Here is a 26020-nt window from a genome sequence, read left to right as displayed (position 1 = left end):
CCACAATCGTTCTGAAATTCTCATTAGCTTCTCCATCTGCTGTGTCATTGTGATAAGCAGTTCATGAGAATTCATCAGTAGCTAAATTCTCAATCCATCGACTCATGGCGGATTTTCTTCTGAAAATATTCTGATAATATTCTCTCTGTATTTATTTTCTTCAACTATGACTTTCTTTTCTCCCCGAAGTACGTGCTTCAGACTCTTCTAAATTTTCACAGGATCGCACCATTGCCCCGTTGCCTTTAACTCCCTCATTCATTCTTCTGTGTAACTTACACGTCTCTGTACGGTCCCCTTTGCTGTCCTGTAGCTGTACTCCAAGAAATCGTCTATTCTTTTTAGATATCATAAAAGCAAGAACCTTCAAAATAGAGGATTCAACTTCTCGAATCAAAAATAGGTAAATAATGCAGACTGGTTCATGGGGGCAGCGACGACAGGCCACTCCGTTCAATGTTTCATTTTCGAGTGCTTCAGTTTTTTCTCTGTCACTAAAAATAAAAAGTGTTCCTGAAAAACCAAGAGCCTCTTACTAACTTGAGCTTTTTCCTTTTGTTAGACAGCAAAATATTGTTTATTTTTCTGCCATGCTTACGTATACTGCAATATCTAGTCGAAAACAATAGAAGGACGCATTTTTTAATTGATTTTTTCTCCTCTGAAAACTGTGTTATGAATGCATGGAAGCAAGGGAACAAAAGAAAAGTTACCTGGTGTCCTGTGGACTTTTATTTCTGAAGAAAATGTTTTCGTTTTCATTGAAAAGCTCAGAATTTTATATGTATTTTTATTTCCTTTAGATTTTTATAAGAAAGGTAATGCCACAGCTATACGTACATCACAGTCTTTCTATTGGTCTGTGAGGTTACTGAAAAATTGGTTATTTAGCCTTTATGATATCAGCACAGTACATCTCATCATGAAACTTGCATTCTAACGGGCGGGCATCATGCATGGACCGATAAGCTGACTTCTGGTCTTCTTTTAGATTCAACTTGTTACATCCAGCTCAACCACAACAGTGGATATGAATCAGGCTGCTGTGATGTTGTTCAGATTATGATGTCAACTACAGTAAATCGTTCGGCATACCGCAATTCGTTCTGCCAGTGAGGTTAAGTTGCTGGAGCATGTCCGTACTTGGATAGGTGACCACCAACAAATACCAAAACCCTTGCTTCAGATGTCTCCCCAGATAAAGTTCTTTGGGCTCCCTTTCGAGGAGAAAAGACGTTATACATTATATACAGTATATATATATATATATATATATATATATATATATATATATATATATATATATATATTATATATATATATATATATATATATAGGGTATATATATATATATATTTATACATACATATATATATATACATATACACATTTATATATATATATATATATATATATATATATATATATATATATATATATATATATATATATATATATATATATATATAAGCAATAAGACTGTGCCTACCCTTGAAACATAACTCACACCTTGCTAATCTGTGAGGCAGCAAATGTAACAGATTCCCACTTGTAGGGTGACCACTGAATTGCCCATTATGCTGTTATCTCAAATTATGAAGTCATATAGATGGAAATAATGAAGTAATTAGGAGATATGGAGCAAGTGGCAATTAGTGGTGATTTAATCGGCAATCAAAATTAGTCTTAAAGAGGAAGGTCAGGATGTTTTTCGGTCCATTGCGTTTTCTCTTCAATAATTTACTCATTAGAGTCTGGAGGAGAAGCTCAGGAAACGGCGAATGAATAGATCAAAAGACTCTCGATAGCTTTCTCCAGTTAATGAGGGACTTTCTTTTTTTTTTGCTCATTCATTAACTCGAGTTTTCCCCGCAAGTTTGAATTCTATCATTTTCACTTGCACTATTAGCACAGGATTATTTAGATGCATATAAAACACCGAAATTAAAACAGAAAACATTTTAATGAACTCTTAATATTTTTTCCTTACCACAGTATTTTTCTATTTGACTTAATTATATGCATTATATACTGTATATATATATATATATATATATATATATATATATATATATATATATATATATATATATATATATATATATATATATATATATATATATATATATATATATATATATATATATATATATATATATTTATATATATAGTACATTATATGTTTTTTGTTTTATCAATTTATATATTATGTCAGACATTTAAGTACATATATATTAGTAATACATATATGGAAATTATTTATATCCAACAATATAGCTCTAGTTAATATCACACACAGTCTATTTGATGAAAGGAAATATGTTATGACCACCAAAGTGAGGATATGAGAATTTTATTTATAGTCTGTTAACAATTGTACATCAACTACTGTGAATATTTGTGGTAATAAATTGGTAACACAAGGCAATAGTGTTCTAGGTGTTATATGCAACATATACATTTAGCCCCATTTGCCCAGCCACCTGCCAAACTAGACGGGGCACACAACTTATTTCGACGAACCATGAGTCCATTGGCTTTGTTTTGTTGTATTTACATTTCTGCATTAACGAAAGGGTGGGTCAGCCTGGTATACCATCTTCTTGCAGCACAGGAGAGATGGAGTTGATCCAAGCTGCAAAGTAAGATGTACCAGTTTATGGCCATATGAGTACAAAAACCCAAACACAATAAAACATATACCTGATAAGATAAATTTTCTCCTTTTTTGCAAAGTGCAAAAGGGATGCAGAACAAATAAATTTTACCGAATAGGTCAGAGGATGTAGACAAAACGACACGCTTGGGTTGTCCTGAACTCGCGAAAGGTATATAAAAGTGGAAATTTTTGCATTCACCTGCGAGTGCACGTTTTTTATAAACAGAAATGTGAATACGAAAAATGTGAAACCCTTCGTATTGAATGAGGATGCATCTTTTTGACAAACAGCAGTTTAAATACAGATTCTCTGAATATCATCGTATTCAGCGTTTTATCCATATTTTTTGCCGTGATCTCTGATACTTGAAAATTAAAGGCTTAAAAATTTTACAGTTGTTCGATTACTAACGCCACGATGGGGATTTATTATCACTTTCGACAGACTACAGGTGGAAACAAAACGCTGACGTACAATCATTATGGCACATTATGACTGGCAATTACACTTATAAACGACTCCAGAGGTTTTCAGAGGATTAACGATCTCTTTATATGTGAATTAAAACCCATTAGTCTTCGGATTGCTAGGTATCAGCTTAGGATCGAGTGTTGGAAGAGATTGCTTAAGAATCTTACAGAAGTCCTATGAAAATATGCCTTATATTAACGGGATTCTAGAGTAAAAAAATAAATTTGGAACTGCGTATTTATTTTGATTTTGAAGTTTTGCTACTTTTGATTTGTTTTAGGAAGTCCTAGATGTTGCATGCTCTGTCTCAGACAAAAATGGAAGGGGCATCATCTTCCGATCTCAACTAAACTGCAAGTCTTGTGTTTGAACCTAACAGTTTTATTTGGAAGAAAAGAGCGGAAACTCTGCCACCATTTTGTTCTCGAAAGTAGGCTTTAAGAACATTGATAATGGCGGCATACTCCAGGTCTCGATAAACCGCAGCAGTGGCGTAAGGAGAACTGAAAGTGTGAAAAATGTAGAGATGTAGTTTGGCAAAAATCCTGACATTGGCATTGGTGAAAAGCTGGAGTGTTTTGAAATAGTTCAGACATAATGAAAGAACTGACAATGTTAGGCTGGTGAAAAGAGTGTTTGCCTTCGGAAGCGGTAGGAAGGCAGAGAAAAGGAAGACTAGAGAGTGCTAGAGAGGAGTGAAAAATATCTTAATATCAAAGAAGCTTGAGAGTGCTTGCGAGAGAGGTGAATGTTCGCTGAAGATGAGGCTTCCGTGGGGATGTATACAGCAACTGACAGCAGCTAATGATGCGGATCTCTCTCTCTGCACAGGAGAGTCATCCGCGATGCAGCACTGAGAATTCAAATGTGGCAGTGACCATTCATTCAGTGTCTCTCGATCCAGTCCTTTACAGGTGAATTGGCATTATGTAAACATACGTACGTATGCACACACACATACACACATATATACACACATAAAATACATGTCTCTCTTTGCTCTTTTATTTTTCTCTTAGGTGGGGCTCTATTCTGTGGAAACTTTAATAATGATGATGATGATATTTATCATCTCTCCACATTTCTCCTTATTTCCATTCGATCAGGAACGAAACAAACTCTCATTGTCATAAAGTGGTAGAGATGAAGTTTCGTCTTTTGGCCTGATCGGAGGGAACTCGGTGAATATGAATGAGGAGTGTGGGCAGTCGAGCGACTGACAAATTGAATATGGCCGTCCCATTGTTGCTGCCGAATTGCATTACCTCATATCGGCAGGAAGGGGTTGGGGCCGGGGTTGGTGGAATGGGGCTGCTGGAAGGTGGAATTTTAATTCTGGATTTCACATAACACTCTCTCTCTCTCTCTCTCTCTCTCTCTCTCTCTCTCTCTCTCTCTCTCTCTCTCTCTCTCGCTGCCCATAAGGATTTTATGTCCTATATGATAATTTTCAGTGTTCTACAAAGAGACAATTTACATTAATCCCAATTCTGTTTCGTATTAGATTGACGCGTGACAGCTCAGGCTTTCTAGTCTGTATTTTTGATATAGGAAAGATGGAGTCCATTGCAATGTTGAGATAAAAATATATATTATTTCGATTCAGATGAAGATTTTTTTAGCTATATCAAGCATAGATCTTGATTAAAAATATATATTTTCTTAATTTCCCCCCTCTCTGAGAGCGAGAAGATTATTAACTCTAAATTCAGTCAACTTATATCCGAAAAATAATATCACCAGACCGAAAGATTACGCAAAAGTAGTTTGTAACTCAAATGATTTATGCTTATCAATTTTTATCTCTTACTACTTTCCTTTTAAGAATTGTAAATAAAAAGCTGCCTGTTTGAAAGTCTACAGTTCGCTTACGGTATCGTTACATATTCCTGTTTGGTTAGTGCGAGCCCAGAGGTCCAAACTATATGAATTCTGTTCGACACCATTAGCTTTGCTTACTTGTAAGAGCACTCACTGGTATAAAGCCAACGCAATCAAGATCACTCAGCCCAAGCGCAAACTACATAGATTGCGTGTTAGTCGAAAATAACCATAAACAAGTAAAAAATGCGGCGAAGTTTCTTCGGCGCAGTCGAGTTTTCTGTACAGCGTATAATGCTGTATGAAACTCTCGGTCATGGCCCATGAAACTCTCAGCCGCGGCCCACGAAACTTTCAGCCACGGCCCGGTGGTGGCCTGTGTTGTTGGCACATATAGCGGTGCCAGACGCACGATCATGGCTAACTTAAACCTTAAATAAAATAAAAACTACTGAGGCTAGAGGGCTGCAGTTTGGTATGCTTGATGATTGGAGAGTTAATGATCAACATACTAATTTGCAGCCCTCTTGCCTCAGTGGTTTTTAAGATCTGAGGGTGGACAGAAAAAGTGCGGACGGACAGACAAAGCCATCGCAATAGTTTTCTTTTACAGAACACTAAAAATCAGTTTTGATAAGATTAAAACTCTACAGCATCGTTTTTGAGAAAGATGAACGTAAGCCTGAGAAAGGCTTAAGATTTGATGTTGAGTTTCAAAGCAGAAGAGTTTTCTTTTTTCAGTCAGAGCCTATGTCTGGAAGTGTAGTGTGGAAAAATTTACTTGTATCATTATGAAAAATCATAATTTATAAATGAATAAGTTCTAATTACGGCTCAGTTTTCTAATATCGAGACTTGAAGAAGAATAATTAAAGCCAGGAACTTTTAAAACTAAAGTATTACTAAAGGTCTATAAATACGTAGTTTATTCATTTAAAATTCATTAACGTTTCTGTATCCCAATATTCTTTGTTGAGAGATAGAAAATTTCTAATAATTTTTAAAGCTTTTTAATTATTCATTTCAAATTCAGTTATACAACAAACACGGAACTGTATTTAATTATTTGAATTAAATGAATCCAAATAAAAGTATTGCTTTAACTCTGATCACAAAGCAGATTAACTCTTAACTTTTGGTAATTGGCAGCTAATTGGTAGGAAGGACAAAACCCGCTCTGATGTAAATTTTTTTTTTTGTCAAACTGTACTAATAGAATTAATTAACCACAGAATGATGTATAAATAGAACGTAGTCATGCTGAAAGTTGTTGCATTTATACAGTTTATAACTTTTTTTGTTTGTAAACCGGAAAATGTATCTGCCTTAAGCGTTACACTTTGAGGTTCAAGGAATGTTAATCTTTTATCAGAAGCCTGTAAGGAGCAATCGTATATCGAATTCATACACTGCTTCATTACCCTTGCCATACTGTTGGTTTGAGCTGAACCATTTCCTCTCTCTCTCTCTCTCTCTCTCTCTCTCTCTCTCTCTCTCTCTCTCTCTCTCTGCAGATACATTATGGGTCATTGTTCAGTTAAACTACACTAGAAAATCCTCCCTATTTCACGCAGCTTCAGACCACCCGATATGCCACTCTGTACCTCTCTTACTCTGAACTGGACCCGACTCATTAGGATCATCGATCTGTTCTTTCCATCCAGCATCAAGCGTAGGAATCCCTTCCTGAGTCTGCAGCTTTCTTTTGGGGTTAGGCTACACCCTCGTTCCTTCTTTCGAAAACTTAGAGAGCCCCAGAACATAATTATGATCAGGCGCTAGTGAATGTTTGTTGAAGATTGTTTTGTTGAAGTTGGTTCAACAAATTGCTTTTTCACTCTCTCTTCGACTCAGGGTGATGGAACAGTGCATGAATTCGATGTACGATTGCTCCTGACAGACTTCTGATAAAAGATGAACATTCCTTGTACCTGAAAGTTTAACGCTTAAGATGAATACATTTTCCGGTTTACAAATAAAAGAATATAAATTGTTTAAATGCAACAAACTTTCAGCATGACTACGTTCTATTTATATATCGTTCTGTGGTTAATTCTATTAGTACAGTCCTTCCTACCAATTAGCTGCCAATTAACAAAAGTTAAGAGTTAATCTGCTTTGTAATTAGAGTTAAAGCAATACTTTATTTGGATTCATTTACTCCACTTTCCTGAATTTGATTATCTGGTTAACATTAGACAGCTATATGTCAGCACGTCCCCTTGCCAAAAGACAGCGAATGAGTGTGCTAGGACTTCATAAGAGGTCTGGTGTGGACCGAGACTACTTATTTTTCCATATTTCTTCGTGAAAATTCTCAGCATTACTGATACTAGTCCATGGTTCGATTCAGTCAAACCAGTTGCCGTTGGGTACATTGTAAGCTGGGTCAAAAGGGGCCATAGCACCCTAATCCGTATGAGGCATATATATATATATATATATATATATATATATATATATATATATATATATATATATATATATATATATATATATATATATATATATGAAATATTTTATTGCATGTGATTTATATATATGTGAAATTTTATTGCATGTACAAATGTCAAATGTCGCTTAATATCTAATTCACACTACTTCGGGAATATCCCATATACCTCTCTTGGTGGCTCAATGGTTTGACCGTCGAATGGAGTTGCTGGAAGGTACCGTGTCGAGGGATCGAGACCCGGCGGTACCGATCCATTTATCATTTAAAAAAATTCCCATTCGGTGATAATTCCCCATTGGGGATATTCCTGAAGTAGCTTGAATTAGATATTAAGAGACATTTTTAGCTTCATGAATGAATGTATATATATATATATATATATATATATATATATATATATATATATATATATATATATACATACATATACTGTTTATGGAAAAGGCCATACTGACATACATTTCGGACTCCCCATTAATACGGTGACGTCACATTTTATGCTTTAGTAGTCTTCAGTTTCATAGATCCTTTACAACAATGGTCAGATTAATCAGTAACATTGTTAATAACGTGAATTTCTGCGTATTGACATTTCAGGTAGGAATCACGTCCACATTATAATATGCACAGATGCGTGTTTGCACATTTAACCGCGGGATTTATATTCTGATGATAGGATATCAGTTCTGTATTCAAATTCTGTTTTCAAATAGTGGTTACGAATATTCATGTTATAAATACTTCTTTTTATTTTTTTACAAAATCTATGAACAGAAGGTAAAATGACTTACTTTTCTAGAGGAGAATATTATCACTATTTAATTTTTCTTTTTTTTATAAATTTGACCCCTATATTTTTTCGACGTAGGCTTATCATTATTTTTCACCATTTCTAATCTTTCAGTTATATTAGTGATCGTGGCCCGGTTTATTTGTCCTCAGCCTAACTTTATGGCCAGTACTTATATTTTGTTATGAGCCTGTTGTTTTGGACGATGATCTGGTATTTCGTTTACAAATACATTGGGTCATGGATCAGGATTTTTTTACCATGCCCTTCAGTGGCTTGGAATAAAGCAATTTTATTTTTCAAATCGTCGTACATTATTATTACTTTGTTAGATCTTTTTTGTGGATCATGATTCACTATTAATTTTCATGGGACATGGCCTGTTGTTTACTGAAGCTTGATCTTAGTATATGACCGCAGACCGTCATGTTTCGTGCAGTGACGTGTTAATTTTTGAGTAAGTCTTATTGTCTTACACAATGTCTGCTAAATCACAGTGTATTGTTTGATTAAACACCAGGTGAACTCACACCTTTCATGCCTTTCTCTGAGGACCAAAACTCATCTCTGTCACTCTGTCTTTTCCAGTTGTTTGGCAAGAATTCACCATCCGAGGAGAGAGTGGGCGAGCAGTTTTGGGTGGGTCTGTGTTACTGAAATGCCTCCTTCCTGCCCATTTGTCCAAAGTGGTTACGCCCACAGCATGGGAAATGCCCACCCATACCATCTATCCTACTTCAACGCCAGGTAAGATTTTTGCTATTTCTTAAGGAACAAGATCTGACTTGGTCGTCCCCATCAGGGAAGTAAATGAACACAATAGTAGTAGTAGCTACGATCTTTTTTTCCGGTGTACGTCATTTGGAGTATCCTTGGTAATGCTACTTTCTTGGTGTAATATCCTGAATTCAATGCCGCTAATTTTCACTTGATTGGCATCACTACGTAGCTCTACTCATTAAATTTAGTTTTAGTAATTCTCTAAATATTGTATATTTTCATGTTAATTTTTGCATTACCTATTGATATTAGGATATTTTGTAGATTAATGTGTAATTTCCTGTACAGCCATGGTCAGATGTGACGCAACATGATTATTTTTGTATCGTCCAAAATCTCAAACAATTTGTAATAGTTGCCAAATAATGTTAAACTATTTTTAATTTCCTATGTTATACATGTCTTTAAATTTGCGAAATCACAGCTAACATTATTTTCCTTAGGGGCATGTAAGTATGACTCTCGTATGCATTGGTATAATTCGTAATGCATGTGGCATGAATTGATTTTTTTTACATTGCTTAGCTCAAAGTAGTGACACAATCACCTAACTTGCTAGGAGTGGTCATCCTAACTACTTCCACACGATATAACAGTACAGTAGACCAAATAAGCTCAACAATCATAGTAACAATTTCAAAATAGTAGTGATGTGAATTGCAAAAAGTTTTCTTTGAATTTTGAAGTTTTAGGCTGTGTTCAAGCTGCCTGTTTGTTGCGAAATGATTTATATGCCGAAAAAGTACTCTAAACTGCGGAGATGTAATCTCGGTTACCAAAGAATTTATTTTTAGAGAGTACATGTTCTTTGAAGAATAATAGATGATGATGATTTTAATTATGTGGAGAAGATTGCTACTAATCGAAGTATCTATTAGTATTAATATCAAGGGCTATGCAGCACTTGTTTTTTAACAGGCTTAGAATATTATTTTCTTAAAAGTCCTTCTGCTCACTTTTGGTATATATTTGATTCATTCGTGAGATAACTTGAACCTCAAGAATGTGTAGAGAACTTCATATGTTTTCTGGCCAGAAATTGTTAATATAGAAGTGTGAACGCTAAGTGTAATGTATTTTTAGCAAGTAAAGAAAACTAACATGCCTAGTTCTACGAAGAAAATCGCGGAGTTAAAGAAGTGTAACTGCGTAGACGAACATTTGCTAATAAACCATTATTTTTGAAGTGGTTAAGAAACATAACACAAGCAACTTTATTTTTTTTGAAAGTCCAAACATTCCTATAATAAATATAAAATAAATATTTTCAAGATGGTTTCATTGTCTCTATTCATTGTAGACCTTAAGCTCCAGGTGGCTCATGTCGCAGCCACTCGAATAGTTGCGTCACACGGGCCCTGCCCACCCAGTGACAACAGCGGATGCGATTTAGTTACAATAATAGTTTCGCATTTGCTTATTTATATTTTGTTTTAGTGTCGGGGGTTAAAAATAATCAAACAGGACGATTTAAAATGTTCTTGTTGCAGTTAAAGCAAGTATCGTAATGTTATGAAAACTTTTTATGAATTTTCTTATCATTTTCACATTTGAACCTAGGCTTGATAGAGATATTTTTTTACCGAAAATGTTTCGTCACTGTTTTTCAAAATTTGGTTATAAGCAACATTTCCTTAGTTTTTAAATATACATGCAGTCATGTCGAATCATTTATGAACATGGTTGTACAAAAGATAAGGTTTCATTATCTAGTTTTTTTCACTTTGTTATTTGAAGAAGTATACATTTGTGATATTTTTTCAACAATAAATATTTAATCTATCACCTGCGGTTAGTATGGTTTGGTTTTATACGAATGACCAGAATGATCTGTTATTTCTGGCTTAAAAGTTTTGTCCTAACTGTCTTTATTTTAGTTGGTGCTTGTTTCCTTAACATCACATATCCAGGGAAGGTTTCCTTCATGGCACGGGTTCATTTCTTCTTACTTTGTTTTGAAAACATGTTTTTGAATTATATAATTATTTTTTACTCTGAATCGTAAATGCAGTTATTTGCAATCCATAGTTTAGCAATATGGTTTACTTTATCTGAGACAATACTTGTTTGTGGATGAATGTTAATATATATGAATCCATGTATGGCTGAGGTGAATTTATGCTGTACAGAAAAGGGTCCGTTCGTCCTACCAAATTAGGTTTTTTGGTGAGTTATGCATTCATAGATATGAATTTAATAAAAAATTGTATTGAATAACATGATTGATTGAACGCCAGTTTTAATCGGGGCTCAGATTTTCCCTATAATGTTAAATTTTCTTTATTATCTTTTATTTGCAGAAGGGGTAAAATAAAATATCTCCATTAATGCATTAAGCAAAATTTCAGTGGTCCAGGTAGTAATGTGAAATATGTTTACTGATACGCACAACATTTCAAAGGTAGATCATAAAAAAAGACAAAATTTGCAAAATTCACCTACTAAAATGGGGGAGTGACAAACTTTACATATAACTGATATGTCAGATGATAAATACTGACAAAACATAACAAATGCTCACATAAAATCACATCTGAAATAACACAGAAAATCGTTCCATGTTGCCTTAATCAACGGGTGTGGGATATAACTTGGTCACAGATAACTAAAGCTATGCAAGTGATAAGGTTATCTGTTACAAAATTACAAATAAATGTTGTTTCCTGACGACGGAAAAATTTCCTTACACAGATTCCAGTCACCAATGTGAGCCAGTAGAAGACTGGCAGGTAATTTATTATCTGTTTTGCATCTGAAAAGAGACAGAAGCCAAGGACGAAATCAACTGCCTTCCGCCGAGTCTGTCACCAAGAGATTTCTCAGATAAAGCTAAAGGAACAAAATTGACCAGATTTACCTGCCTTTCTGGTAAAGTTAAGCTAAGATGAGTCCTGTCTGTATATAAAACATTCAGTGCAACTGACTTTCTTCATTCAGTGCTAAATTTATTTTTATTTCTTTAGTTGCGGATGTGATGATCCCATTTTGTGTCTGTAAATAAGGCTAAATTCACCCCTTAATATTTTATACGCGTGGACAAGTGATGCACAGAATGCAGTCTCAAAATTAAACATATGCTGTACACATAATTTATAACACATCATGTAACTTTAAAAAGATAAAGTTTTAATATACTGTCATAATTTGCTAGTCACACTCGTTATGCTACCTAGTAGACACATTTATCTGGCCAGATGAACCTAACTGATAAAGGCACCCTATTACACAAATGTAGAGTGTAATGAGATGTATTATGCTGGTCTTAACTTACGTCTCTATCTCTGGAAATGATTAATGAGTCAGGCAAAATATGTCCTAAGACGAAGTATTTTTTAACTGGAAATCCCTTAATTTTTAAATCCGACATCATATTTACCATAACCTGTTGTACTTTTGTTTACAATTCCTCTGTAGCCTTTTTAATCTAAACTTCATAATTCGCTGAATTTTCAAAATAAACGTCGTTTTACGCTTGCGATTCAAAGTCCCGTGCATTGACAATTTTCATCCTTCTCCCACTTTGGTTTAAATCAGGATGTCCCATTTTGATCTTTTGTATAAGAGGCAAAATATGATCCATACCTCTACTCTTTGAAGATGTGCTACTGAATTGCACAAAAAGATGCACATCATAAAATGGAATGTTTGAAATCATTTCCCCAGTAAATATGATACTGTATATCAAGATGGGAGTTCCTCGTTGGACAAGTCGACAGAGTTATCGGCTAGCACTCTGCTAGATCCGAGTTCAAGTCTCTGGCCGGCCAATGAAGAGTTAGAGGAATTGATTTCTGGTGATAGAAATTCATTTCTCGGTATAGTGTGGTTCGGATTCCACAATAAGCTGTAGGTCCCGTTGCTAGGTAACCAATTGGTTCTTAGCCACGTAAAATAAGTCTAATCCTTCGGGCCATCCCTAGGAGAGCTGTTAATCAGCTTAGTGGTCTGGTTAAACTAAGGTATACTTTTTTTTATATATCAAGATGGAATGCGGTAAAATAAAGTAATAGAGCTGCAAGAAATAGTTTTATTATATAGATATTGTAAAAATTGTTAGCATTCAAAAACCGTGGTTGGTAATAAATGGTCAGCTTCCATGTTTGCAAGTGATATTCAGTAACAAGTAAGTCATACCGTCTAGTTGTTGTTTTTTATGCTACTTTCAGTGTTAATTAAATGCTCTTGTGCGCTAATGAGTGTTAAAACATGTACGTGCGCGCAAACAGACAGAGAAAACATTTCGTTTACTTTTATGCAACGGAATAGATTTACTAATGTTTCTAGCATGGTATGCTTTATCCTTCACCACTTTGGCTCAAGTAATATACAGTAGATTAAGCGAGGCACAAGTATCTAATTCCATAAGTCACCAACTATCAGGAGAACAATAATAACTGGTGATAACAAACAGGGAAGGACAATATTCCATTCTTGCAGCTTGCATTTTGGTGATGACGAAGAAGGCTTTGACACAAAGGAAGACTGATGTTTCATTTTCCCAGAGTAAATACGCAAGTAATTGTTACAGAAATGCCCCATTCGTTTATCGATATACATTAACAAAACAATATCCTTCAGTGTTGGTTAAAGTAAATATAACTTATATTAATCTTACATGAATGAGATGAAGGATGTTTCCAAAAGCGCAACTCCCTTTGGAAGAGTCTCTCAAAGACCAATGACAGGCATGATCGGCATCATTTCTCCATACATTCATCTCCTTTAGAGATGAGGGGAAAGATGAGGCTCTATTCTGCCTCCACTGGAGCTTTGTTTCCTCCCAAATAAGCCTCGATGGCGATTCAATCGCAGTGATGCGTTTTCCTCTCTGCAGGATTTGTTGAAAGGGATGTCGCGGGTCGACGTTTATGAGTGTCTCGTGCGGAAGTTGGCGTTTTTTCGCTCATGACTTCGTTCCGTAATTTGTGTCCTGTGTATTTTGTATCCCTAAAACTTTCCCAAATTGTTCGGTACACTGGTCGGAATTAGATTCTGTTAGAAGTTGGCGTCATACTTAGACCGAGGTTACCGAATAACGGCAAAATTCAAGTAGAACTCATTCAAATAGCAATCATTCTTTATTGACTTGTGGTGCAGGTACGGATGAACTACGAAGAAAAGAATTAGGAAGGGACTGGGCTATTTCTTTTGCTCTTGCAGTTGCTTTGTCTTTTGTTCTTGTTGCTCTTGTAAATAGAGTTTCTGTTGTTACTGACTGTGTTCATTTCTAGTGCTATTTTTGGCTACGTTTCTTGGTTTGTATATATTGTTTCACTATCCCTCTTCTTCTTCTTCTTCTTGGTTTTTATTGATTTGCACGATGCTGTTGTCTCTGTTTGTCCTCTGCATAATCAAAATTAACAATCCATCTAACGGTATAATTGCCCTCCTTATTTTCTATGAAGACACATAAAAGGAGAAATCGCTTCATTGCTTTCCAGAATGGGCGGTTGAAATTCCTTGTTATAATGCAACGCAGGACCCGATTCAGACACAACACAAATCTATTGACCAGCGCATTAACGAAACTACATATTGATAAAAGCGAATTTAAATTTTCCGATACCTCTCATGATACCCGGAATACAATTAGAAAGATGAATAAACAATATCCTTCTTGATGGAGATGATTATCAAAGCATTCAATTTTAGTGCTATTAGTAGAATTTAATAATATCTTGCGTGTCGAAATTAGCTTCAGTTTTGTTCAGTCTCTGGTACAATTAAAACTCCTTTCCGCTAGAGAGAGATATACGCAAAGAAACGTAATCCATGCATAATATATGGCCAAGTAGATTATGCATTGTCATCTGATACATAATCTTATATTTATTCAGAAGTTGAATATCGCTATTTAGGTATGCACACATTCATATATATATGTATATATATATTATATAAATTATATATGTATATATATATATTATATATACATATATATGTATATATGCAAATATTATACACATACATATATATATCTATATCTATATATCTATCTATCTATCTATCTATCTATCTATCTATCTATCTATCTATCTATCTATCTATCTATATATGTATATATATATATATATATATATATATATATATATATATATATATATATATATATATATATATATGTGTGTGTGTGTGTGTGTGTGTGTGTGTGTGTGTGTACAGTAGGCAGGAGAAGGGCGCAGGAACACATACAGATCCAGTACATACATTTATTTGTCTACGCGTTTCTTGACCCGTGGTCATATCATCGGGACATCTACAGTTATAAATTAAAAAGGGGCATTCAGCATACATAGTTAAAAGTAAACATACACAAAACATAAAAAACTTAAAATAGAAAATCAGTTAAACTTAAACAATCACACTTAAATACATTTACACATTAAAGAACCAATAAAAGAAAACTTAGAATGAACTTAATAAAAAACTGAAATTAATAAAAAGGAATTGTTTGTTTATATTTGTCCGCCTCCTCCTCCTCCTCCTTCTGTTTTTATTTATGCTGTTTTCTTTTAGTGTGTTTTCCTCTTTTACCCTGAGAGGTGCGCCTTCTGCTCTCCCTTTTAAGTTTATTTTTAAATTCCTTTTTTAAGTTCAGTTTTTCATTAAGTTCATTCTGAGTTTTCTTTTATTGGTTCTTTAATGTGTAAATGTATTTAAGTTTGATTGTTTAAGTTTAACTTATTTTCTATTTTAAGTTTTTTATGTTTTGTGTATGTTTACTTTTAACTATGTATGCTGAATCCCCCATTTTAAATTATGTCTGTAGATGATGTCCTGATGATGTGAGCAACGGGTCAAGAAACGCGTAGACAAATAAATGTATGTATATACTGGATCTGTATGTGTTCCTGCGCCCTTCTCCTGCCTGCTATATTGCCCTCCGATGTATGGATCATATATATATAGGCTATGTATATGTATGTATGATCTAATACATTAAACTTTACCTCGGTCTGATATTCCTTATACGGGTTCATATCTTGTCTGGGCGTCAGAATTTCTTTATTATTGACATTCCTCAGTCCCATGCCAGAAGAATTTCGAATAACTGGTAGGATAACACACACAGGAGCCACCCTCTCCAGAGGAATTGTATATATATATATATATATATATATATATTATATACATATATATATGTAATGTATGTACTGTATATGTACATATAATATATATATATATATATATATATATATATATATATATATATATATATATATATATATATATATATATATATATATATATATATATATATATATATATATATATATATAAATATTGAAGCAGTAAATTTGTAGATTTTCCATTTTTCCTATAGAATTTCCTTCCTTTTGTTACTAAAAGACGCATGCCGGCATCGTTCATGAGAAATGCGACAAAAGTTTGTCCGGCGTTGTGAATTAATCTGTTCCAGGGATTAAAATGATTCACAATTCTATAACTAATTACTGTAGACGTTATGTAAAAAAATGGCTGCTTGATCTTTTTCTTGTGATGACGTATGATATACAACATCTCGCACGTAAGACATATTTGGGCATACACGACTGAGAAAACAGATTACCATGATATAGCATTTTAATGTATATGCAAGATTCTTTGATAATACACGTACTTGCAATCTTATGTCGACTCATACTGATGAAAACTGTTGTTTCCAGAAACCTGAAATAGGTGAATTAAGTCGCTGACCAAAGAAATGTTATCCAACCTTTGCAGAAGGTCGATATCTGATGGTGGGCACCAACGGAGACCTACTGGTGCGAGGGGTGACTCAGGAAGACGCCTTCACCGAATTCAAGTGTCGCGTCAGAGATCAGGTGAACGGCGGACGGGAGATGATATCCCGGGAGCCAGCCAAGATTATAGTCCTTGGTAAGTATCATTTGGTCAGTTGGTTATTAATTAATTTATTTGTTAGTTGAAAAGGTTTTTCATTTTTGCTGTTATTTTTTCTTATTCACTGAAGATAAAGGTTGTCTGTGATAAAGGTTGTCCTAATTCAGGCTAACCTGTTATATCTTTGGGACATTGCTAGCTTAAGGCACTTTAAGTAATATTAATGTTTATTTAGGCTGCTTTCGACGATCATTTTTTTTATCGGATATGAAATATCTTCTATATATATTGTTGTTTTCTGTGACTTAATTGAAGTGGCTCCACTGGAATGGTTATAGAGTTACAGAGTTCCGTAACTTATTACTGTAGACTTACTTTATCATCCTTATAGAAGTATTTCTGCCAGTAAGTTGTTATTCAGATTCGCAACAAATTTGTAAAAGCTCTTATTCTGCACAAGTTTTGAAAAATCTTCACGAGAAGACATCAGTTGTGTTTAAATTTATGAGAATATTTAATTTTTGAGTAATCATGTAGGCTAATTTTAATTCTTATGAACAAATATGAAATGCACTTCAAGGTTTGAAAAGCTTTTACAACTTTCAGTATAACATTTGTTTCGTTTCGTTTCCTTTTTACTCTCTTGGACACCGGTTCTCTGTTATTTAATTCTGTATCAAATTTGCTCCCTTCTCTGCTTTGTAATTCGCTTTTGTAATTTTACTGAAGATATTCCTTTTTATTGATGGTAATGTTAACAATTCTGACTGGGCTGTTATTAGGAAAATTGATTAATTATGGTCATAATAACAACTTGAAATAATGCCTCTCGACAGGTAAAATTTAAGCCTCTTAGAGAGTATTGAGCAAATGTCGCCTTTTTTAAAACTTGACTGCTTTTGTTAAAAAATGGAAAATATCTTTCGACATTTCGACAACATAACTCGAAATAGCATCGGTTGCAAATTAATGGAAACGTCGGATAAATTACATAGATAAAGAACAAGAGCTTACTTTTGAAATTCAGTGCTCCTCCTTTTTGCAAACTTTTCCTTGTTCATTTAAACACATCCTATAAAATCATTTTCATGTACTTCAAGTTCAAATAATATTTTAGAAGATTAAGTTTATCTAGAAACGAGATAGAGCTAATAGTCAGTTGTTTGTGATAATAGTGACAGTAAGATGAGTATTGCATAAATTCAAGATCTTCTGTCGAGCAGTGTCTGTGGTTTGATTGCGCTTCATGAGAAGCTGTCCGCATCCTTATTCTAGGAAGGAAACATGAGCCGGCAAGGACAGAATGAATACGGTTTACAAAACGGACATATGTGTCCCTGCCTTTCTGGCTAAAGGAGTTATATGCCCGAGGCTTTATTCTTGATTAAAGTTTTCGTTGGAGTCTCTTGCATCTAGTAAAATATCCAAAATAAGCCACTTTGCTCAGAGAGAAGCAAGTGAAGGAGCAAAAAGGGTAGGAGGGAAGAGTGGAAAGAGAAAAAGAGGGGAGAGAGGAAAAGAGGGGAGGCACATCCCCGGTTCATTAGAAAAGTGAAATGACTTACCTGCGGCTATCCTCTAAATTACCTTCGCCGGCTGCAGGAAAAAGCGGAGGTTATTCCGAATTCAGCTTGTTGATTTTGCCGGATCTCATTGTTTGCTTCGGATTATGCAAAGATGGACAGCGAGTCATTAAATAAACAAGTTGTCTCGACTGGAGGGAAGAGAACCGACTAAAAGGACAATATTTCTTATTTCCGTTTTCCTTTCCATTTTGTATTATGCTAATGATCGATTGCTTCGTTCCTGTTCATTTTATGGCATCTGCATGCATATAAATACAATAGGACTTAGTGCTGAAGCTGAAAAAAATCCTTTATGACAAAACTACGCAATCCCAAAATCCTCTTACGGATACGTATCAATTTATATATATAGGAAGGGAGCCATTGCGTGATAAAATAAAATGATTGAAAATATTTCCAACTTTTTAAAGGGAAAAAGGTATTTTATCTGCAGGATCTCTAAGTTTGGTTGCTGTAATCCTCTTAATATAAATATCTTCTTTTGTAAATAGGTTCAGGATGAAAAAAGAACAATGTGCGGCTTAATTTAAATTATAAATTGCACGTTTAACTTGTATGAACTTAACATAAGACCTCGAGTTTTGATAACAGCTATGCTATGCACTTCGAAGTAGTACTAGATACCAGCTGACCAACCAGGCGCTGCCTGGGAAAACTGAATGACAACCGATAAACTCTCTCTCTCTCTCTCTCTCTCTCTCTCCTCTCTCTCTCTCTCTCTCTCTCTCTCTCTCTCTTTTTTCCTTCTCACTCCCCATTCCTATCGGGGCTAAACTTGGACTTCAGGGGCATTGGGAGTGTTACTATTCATCTCAACGACCTTGAAAATTATGGATTAGACCAAGTATGTGTCATTTTTTACCTTTTATTTTTCACCCCTTCTCGCCTTCCCCTTCCTATCTGGCCTGAACTTGGACTTAAAGGGCATCGGGAGTGTCACCATTCATCTCAGCAACCTCAAAAACTGTGGATTAGACACTAATATCTGTCGTTTTTGGTTATTTTTGCATGTCACCCCTTTCCACCCCAACTCCCTTTTGTGCCAGTGATGTTTTACCCCGACAGTATTCTTTTCCAGTTGGTAAGTCATATGTATACCGTAATGAGATATGAAATCTACAGGTGGAACCAGCCCATTTCCTGGAAGCCTTTCCCACCCCTACCCCCTTTGTTGCCCCTTGGTGGTAGTGATGTCTTACTCCCACAGTTCTTCATTGGAGGGGTGGGTAGAGCTCTCGGATAGCACGCTCTTGTCCCAGCGTTCGACTCTCTGACTGGCCGCTGAAGAATTAGAGGAATTTATTTCTGGTGATAGAAATTCATTTCAGTTGGTTCTTAGCCACACAAAAAAATAGAGAAATAAACTAAGATATACTCAACTTAACCCCACAGCATTCTTTTCCAGATGATAAGTCATAATGTATACCAAGTTTGGTTGAAATTGCTCGGTGCATTTCAGATGCTGGAACATACACACACATGCACACACACACATACAACATACATCCATTTATATATATATATATATATATATATATATATATATATATATATATATATATATATATATATATATATATATATATATATTATAAAAATAGATTGAAAATGCCCTTTAATTTTTAGTGTTAGTTGATAATGTTCACCAATAATAAGGCAGTGAATTTAAGTTCATTTTTGTAGCTGGATATCGTGAGGTAATAAAAATTAATAATATCTTTTAGTTTTGAAGAAGACATACTCTGGTATGGTGTTTAAAAGGACGAACTGTAAGCCTACTGTCCCTCACTGTCACTGAGTTATGCTGTCTGAAATGGAGTTAGCACACTCATTGGCTTCCTCTCAGTAGAATGCTGTGAAAAGTTGTCGTTAGCTGGAGTCCCCTGTAGTAGATACTGCTGAAACTAGAGTTCTGTGAAAAGTTGTTGTTATTCTGGGTCCCTGGAATAAATCCTGCTGAAACCAGCGTGCTGCAAAAAGTTGTCGTTATTGGAGTCCCCTATAGTAGATCCTTCTGAAACCAAAGAGTTTTGTTAAAAGTTGTTATTTGTAGTCCCCTGGAGTAGATCTTGCTGAAACCAGAGTGTTGTAAACATTGTCATTATTTGGAATCCCCTGGAGTAGATCCTGCTGAAACCAGAGTTCTCTGAAAAGTTATCTTTATTTGGTGTCCCCTGGGACAGATCCTGCTGAAACCAAAGTACCGTGAAAAATTGTTATTTGGAGTTCCCTGGAGTAAATCTTGCTGAAATCAAAGAGTTCTGTGAAAGTCTGTCGTTATTTGGAGTCCCTGGAGTAGATCCTGCTGAAACCAAAAAGTTCTGTGAAAAGTTGTCGTTATTCGGAGTCTCCAGGAGTAGATCCTGCTGAAACCAAAGTATTTTGTGAAAAGTTGTCGTTATTTGGAGCCTGCTGAAGCCAAAGAGTTCTGTGGAAAGTTGTTGTTGTTTGGAGTCCCTGGAATAGATCCTGCTGAAACTGCAGTGCTGTGAAAATTTATCGTTATATGGAGTCGATGTAGGAAATCCTTCTGAAACCAAAGAATTCTGCGAAAAGTTTTCGTTATTTGGAGTCCCTTGGAGTAGGTTCTGCTGAAACCAGAGAGTGCTGTGAAAAGTTGTTATTATTTGGAGTCCCCTGTAGTAGATCCTGCTGAAACCAGAGTGCTGTGAAAAGTTGTCATCATATTTATATATATATATATATATATATATATATATATATATATATATATATATATATATATATATATATATATATATATATATATATATATATATATATATATATATATATATATATATATATATATATATATATATACACACATACATACAGCATTTTGTGAAAGATTGTCATTATTTGGAGTCCGTGGGGTAGAGGCTGCTGAAACCAAAGAGTTCTGTGAAAAGTTGTTGTTATTTGGAGTCCACTGGTACAGATCCTGCTGAAACCAGAGTGCTGCAAAAATTTGTCATTATATATGTATATATATATATATTATATATATATATATATATATATATATATATATATATATATATATATATATATATATATTTATAATATATACATTATATATATATATATATATATATATATATATATATATATATATATATATATATATATATATATATATATATATATACTATTTATCACATATGATTCATATATATATATATATTATATATTTTTCATATATGTTGCCGAAGGGAATTTTAATTGATAATATAGCGACGGACGAGGAATCAGGATTATATTATATATATATAATGTATAGTGAATTATAGGATATGATTATATATATATATATATATATATATATATATATATATATATATATATATATATATATATATATATATATATATATATATATATATATATATATATTATATATATATATATGTATAATATATATTTATATAATATATATATACATATATTATATATATATATTGTATATATATTATATTATATATAATTATATATATTATATATATATTATATATATATCATATATATAATATATACATATATATAAATAATTATATATAATATATATGTATATATAATATATAAATAATTATATATTAATATATATGTATATATAATGTATATATATATGCATTTATATATATAGTATATTATATATATATATATATATATATATATATATATATATATATATATATATATATATATATATATATATATATATATATATACATATGTATGCATGCATGTATATATATATATATATATATATATATATATATATATATATATATATATATATATATATATATATATATATATATATATATATATATATATATTTACAGATTGGGTCTCGTTGGAGGAATGAAAGGGGTTTTTTTTATTTAGTTACAGCCTTAAGGAACAAACAAAGAATACCAAACTGTAACAAAATGAAGGGGAAGAGGACAACTTATCTTGATATTACCATTAGTTAAGTAGTGATTATAAGGTCGCCATGGGAAATGATTAGCAAATTACGTTAAATTGAATTTATTTACAAAAGAATTATTCAAGGAGGTAACCTGAATGGCTGATGATACAGCAAGTAAGCTCAAATAATGGAAAAAATGCAAATTGGCAATGTGTAATAATTCTCTTCATATAATGAGGTAAATTCGTCTTGACTGATCAGGCTCTCTTGTGTGCAACGGAAAGGGCGAACAGATTAATGCTCTGGACTGCGGACTAGAGAATTCTTGAGTTTATTAGAAAATGGCAGTACTCTTAAGATGATTTGAGTTCACAAGGCTGGGTCGACTGAGCAGATAGTAGAGAGGACCCTGTAAGAGAATCCAGGATTAGCATTCACACAAAGGAATTTCTCTCACACTAAGCTAAACAATGCACCATGGAGGAGTTGATTAATTAGATTTAATTAGCCCGTGGTAACAGTATGGAGGTAGTAATCTACTGCTGATCACTGAATTGAGCTAGATTTAGTTTAGGACAAGGCATGGGAGCGAGTTATGGGCTGCTTTTGGTAGATTTGGGTTAACAAAAAGGGCTTTGTCAGGAGAATGAAAAATGAAAATTCAGAAAAAATAAAAAAAGAGAAATTCATTGAGAGGAAAAGGACTGGCTAGAGGACTAATTGCTTCTGATGTACCTTGAAGCCTGTGGATGTGAGCGCTCAGCATGCAGGATTTGGCTGTCCGTTGCTTCTTAGCCTCTCCCGGAAGGAAAAGGAGTGGAGTGGGATGTGACTTTCCGTGTCACGGTCTGGGTTCCGAATGCCTTGTTTGCAACAGGCGAGACGCTCCTCTGGCGGTGCTTGCTTCCATCGGCGGAGGTCAGTCGTCTGCAAAATAGTCACACAGCCAGAAAAAAAGGGTGTAGGAAAATAGATCTTAGGGTTAGGTACTTAAAGGTTAAGTTCCTAGTCTACCTGACAGCCTGGCTTCGCCTGTATACCCCAACGGACGGGCATCAACTACTAAACATGTGATTTGGGGGGTCAAAGGGGGTGCTATTGTCCTACCTGAGTTCAAAATAGGCTGCTCCCTTCTTTCCTGCCAGTAAATCTATCCTACCAGCTAACTGAGAAGTGTTTTGGTTCAGAAATTCTAATTATTATTTGGATGGCTAAGAGAGAGGAATGAAAATACGTGTAAATATATATATATATATATATATATATATATATATATATATATATATATATATATATATATATATATATATATAAATATATATATATATATATATATATATATATATATATATATATATATATATATATATATATATATATATATATATATATATATATATATATATATATATATATATATATATATATATATATATATACTGTATATATGAAAGCAATACAGGTCTTGTTGTAGGTATATTGCACTACGAAAAGGAAACAGAAAATAGCAAAAGATTGACGGACGTGACTGTCATAAGAACCTTGACTCTGGTACATTACCTTCATCAGGAGACGGATTCCTCGTCTTTGGAGGGTGCCAGCAATGGAGGGTAGTGTTAAAGGGATTCAGCACAAAAGCAACTTAGACTTTGGATAGCCATATGGGACAGCAAGGGGCAGCTCAAGGGAGCTAGGGAGGATGATAGTGTCCTGGGTAAGTTCCAACATCTTCTAAGAACGATATGCCTGTGGGTTGTCCTTTTATCTCGTCAGAGGATTAAGATCCTGCTCCTTGTAGATGGCGCTGTATGGCGGTGGGACCCTGTTTTCTATAAGGGTCATGCACGTGGGGTCATCTTGGCACAGGTGTTCAAGATGGCACCGGTCACATGGGCCAGTTGCTAAGTGCAGGAGTCGCTTTCTCTTTTGACATTTCTCCTCTGGTGGCTTTGCTTGCCTCAGGTGGGATTAGCATCTCCAGCAGAAGAGCACCTGAAATCAAGGTCTTTGGGGAGTCACTTGGGCAAGGAAAAGGATTAAGAGCTCCCCCAAAAGGGGTAGTGGTGAGGGGAGTCAAGTAGGGGCGAATTCTACCCACAGTTTACCTTTACGGTTGAAATTAAAACAGCGAACATTATTTTCAAAGCATGTAAAATATTCTCATATTGTATTTTACTTTAAATCTTGAAGGATGAGATGGCATGTGAGAGGTTTACCTCATTTATAATATATATATATATATATATATATATATATATATATATATATATATATATATATATATATATATATATATTTATTTATTTATTTATTGATTTATTTATATATTTATGTGTGTGTGTGTGTGTTTGTGTTTGTTTCCTGGATTATGAAGATACGGACTTGAAAATAATTCACGGACAACTATCTACCATTACCCGTTGGGAGGTAGAAAACTTAAAACAATCAAATCAACACCATTTACGTGGATGGCGTCAGAAGGATTAAGGAGACTATACAGATAATCCTTTTGACTTTAGCTACCCAAATGCTGAAGGAACAGCGGCCACAGTGAATTCAATAAGCAGTATTTCATTAGGTCATTGCAGGTAAGAAGAACAAACAACTGTTCATCCAAAGAGCATCAGAAAAGTCCTATGAAAAAGTCCCATTACATCTACTACACTCCACACTCCAATATCCAATCCCTCTTTTGAAAAGGAAAAGAGACTACATCAAAACTTGATCCGTTTGTTACAGTGATGTAACGCAGACATTATTAAATGTGGTATTAAACTTCGGATTGAATGAATTTGCATGGGTGACAACTTACGTTTTCGGCTAATCCCCTTTGGGATTTCGAAGGCAGAGTAATTTCCTTCGTCCATCGCTTGGCGTAAGAGCCGTTATGTCTCTTTAATCTCTGTCTGTTTGCGTCAGTGTAGAACAGCGATATTCCGGGCCGCGTCCATAACTCGACTTGTCATTCGCTTTTATTAAGCTCAGTTCATGACGCTTTTGCGAATGTGTGCGTTGTTATTGGAGTTCTCTTTCATCCTTAATCAGAAACAAATACTGGTGTTATTGTTGCAATTGCAGGCACTGTTGCGTTGGTCGCACGTCAATATTAGATTGATTTTAATGTTTTGCTGCTTAAATTGAAGCGTGTTTTGCTCAGTCTTCGGTCTTTTAAGAACTTACACTGATAATATAACACTTACGTTCTGTTCTGCTCTATTCCTTTCGGTAAAAATATAAAGACCAACTACGGCATCAATCGACTACTTAGTCACCCAGAGAGTCCTACTATTGTTATTTATGAATAATTTTTGTGATAGATGATTATTGATACAAAATAATCAAAGGCCATCGTGCAGAAATAACTTTGACTGACCGCTTTTGAAAGTGTATGCGCTTTTAAATATTCAGCTTTGAACAAGGTTTACTTGATGTTCAATTGCGGAAGTTAACTAGAGAGCTTCGGGAAGGAAACTTGGCTGGGCGTTTTCATTTCAGAAAGTTGTTTAATTAAGCATCTATCGAGTGTTTTTGCTTCAAGAAAGTTACTTTAAGTAACCGATGAGAGATTCTGCCATGAACTAGTGGGAGTTTCTTGTTAACCTGGTACCTTGTTGTTAGAGCTAATACGATTTCCTTCCGACACGTCGTAACAATATCCATTAATCAAAAATCTGAGAGCAACTGAAACAAGTATTA

General features: G+C 34.2%; 1 protein-coding gene across 1 annotated transcript in view; it reads left to right on the top strand.

The window, feature by feature from the left end:
- Positions 1 to 26020, top strand: part of LOC136849670 (cell adhesion molecule Dscam2-like) — a 262609-nt gene that overhangs the window by 98757 nt on the left and 137832 nt on the right. Inside the window, 2 exon segments of the mRNA XM_067122999.1 lie at positions 8786 to 8944; positions 16703 to 16858. Coding sequence (XP_066979100.1) covers positions 8786 to 8944; positions 16703 to 16858 — 315 coding nt within the window.

Source organism: Macrobrachium rosenbergii, chromosome 21, assembly GCF_040412425.1.
Source record: "Macrobrachium rosenbergii isolate ZJJX-2024 chromosome 21, ASM4041242v1, whole genome shotgun sequence".
In the NCBI taxonomy this organism is placed as follows: domain Eukaryota; kingdom Metazoa; phylum Arthropoda; class Malacostraca; order Decapoda; family Palaemonidae; genus Macrobrachium; species Macrobrachium rosenbergii.
Note: the sequence above shows the minus strand (reverse complement) of the source record. Positions and strands in the feature narration are given on the sequence as shown.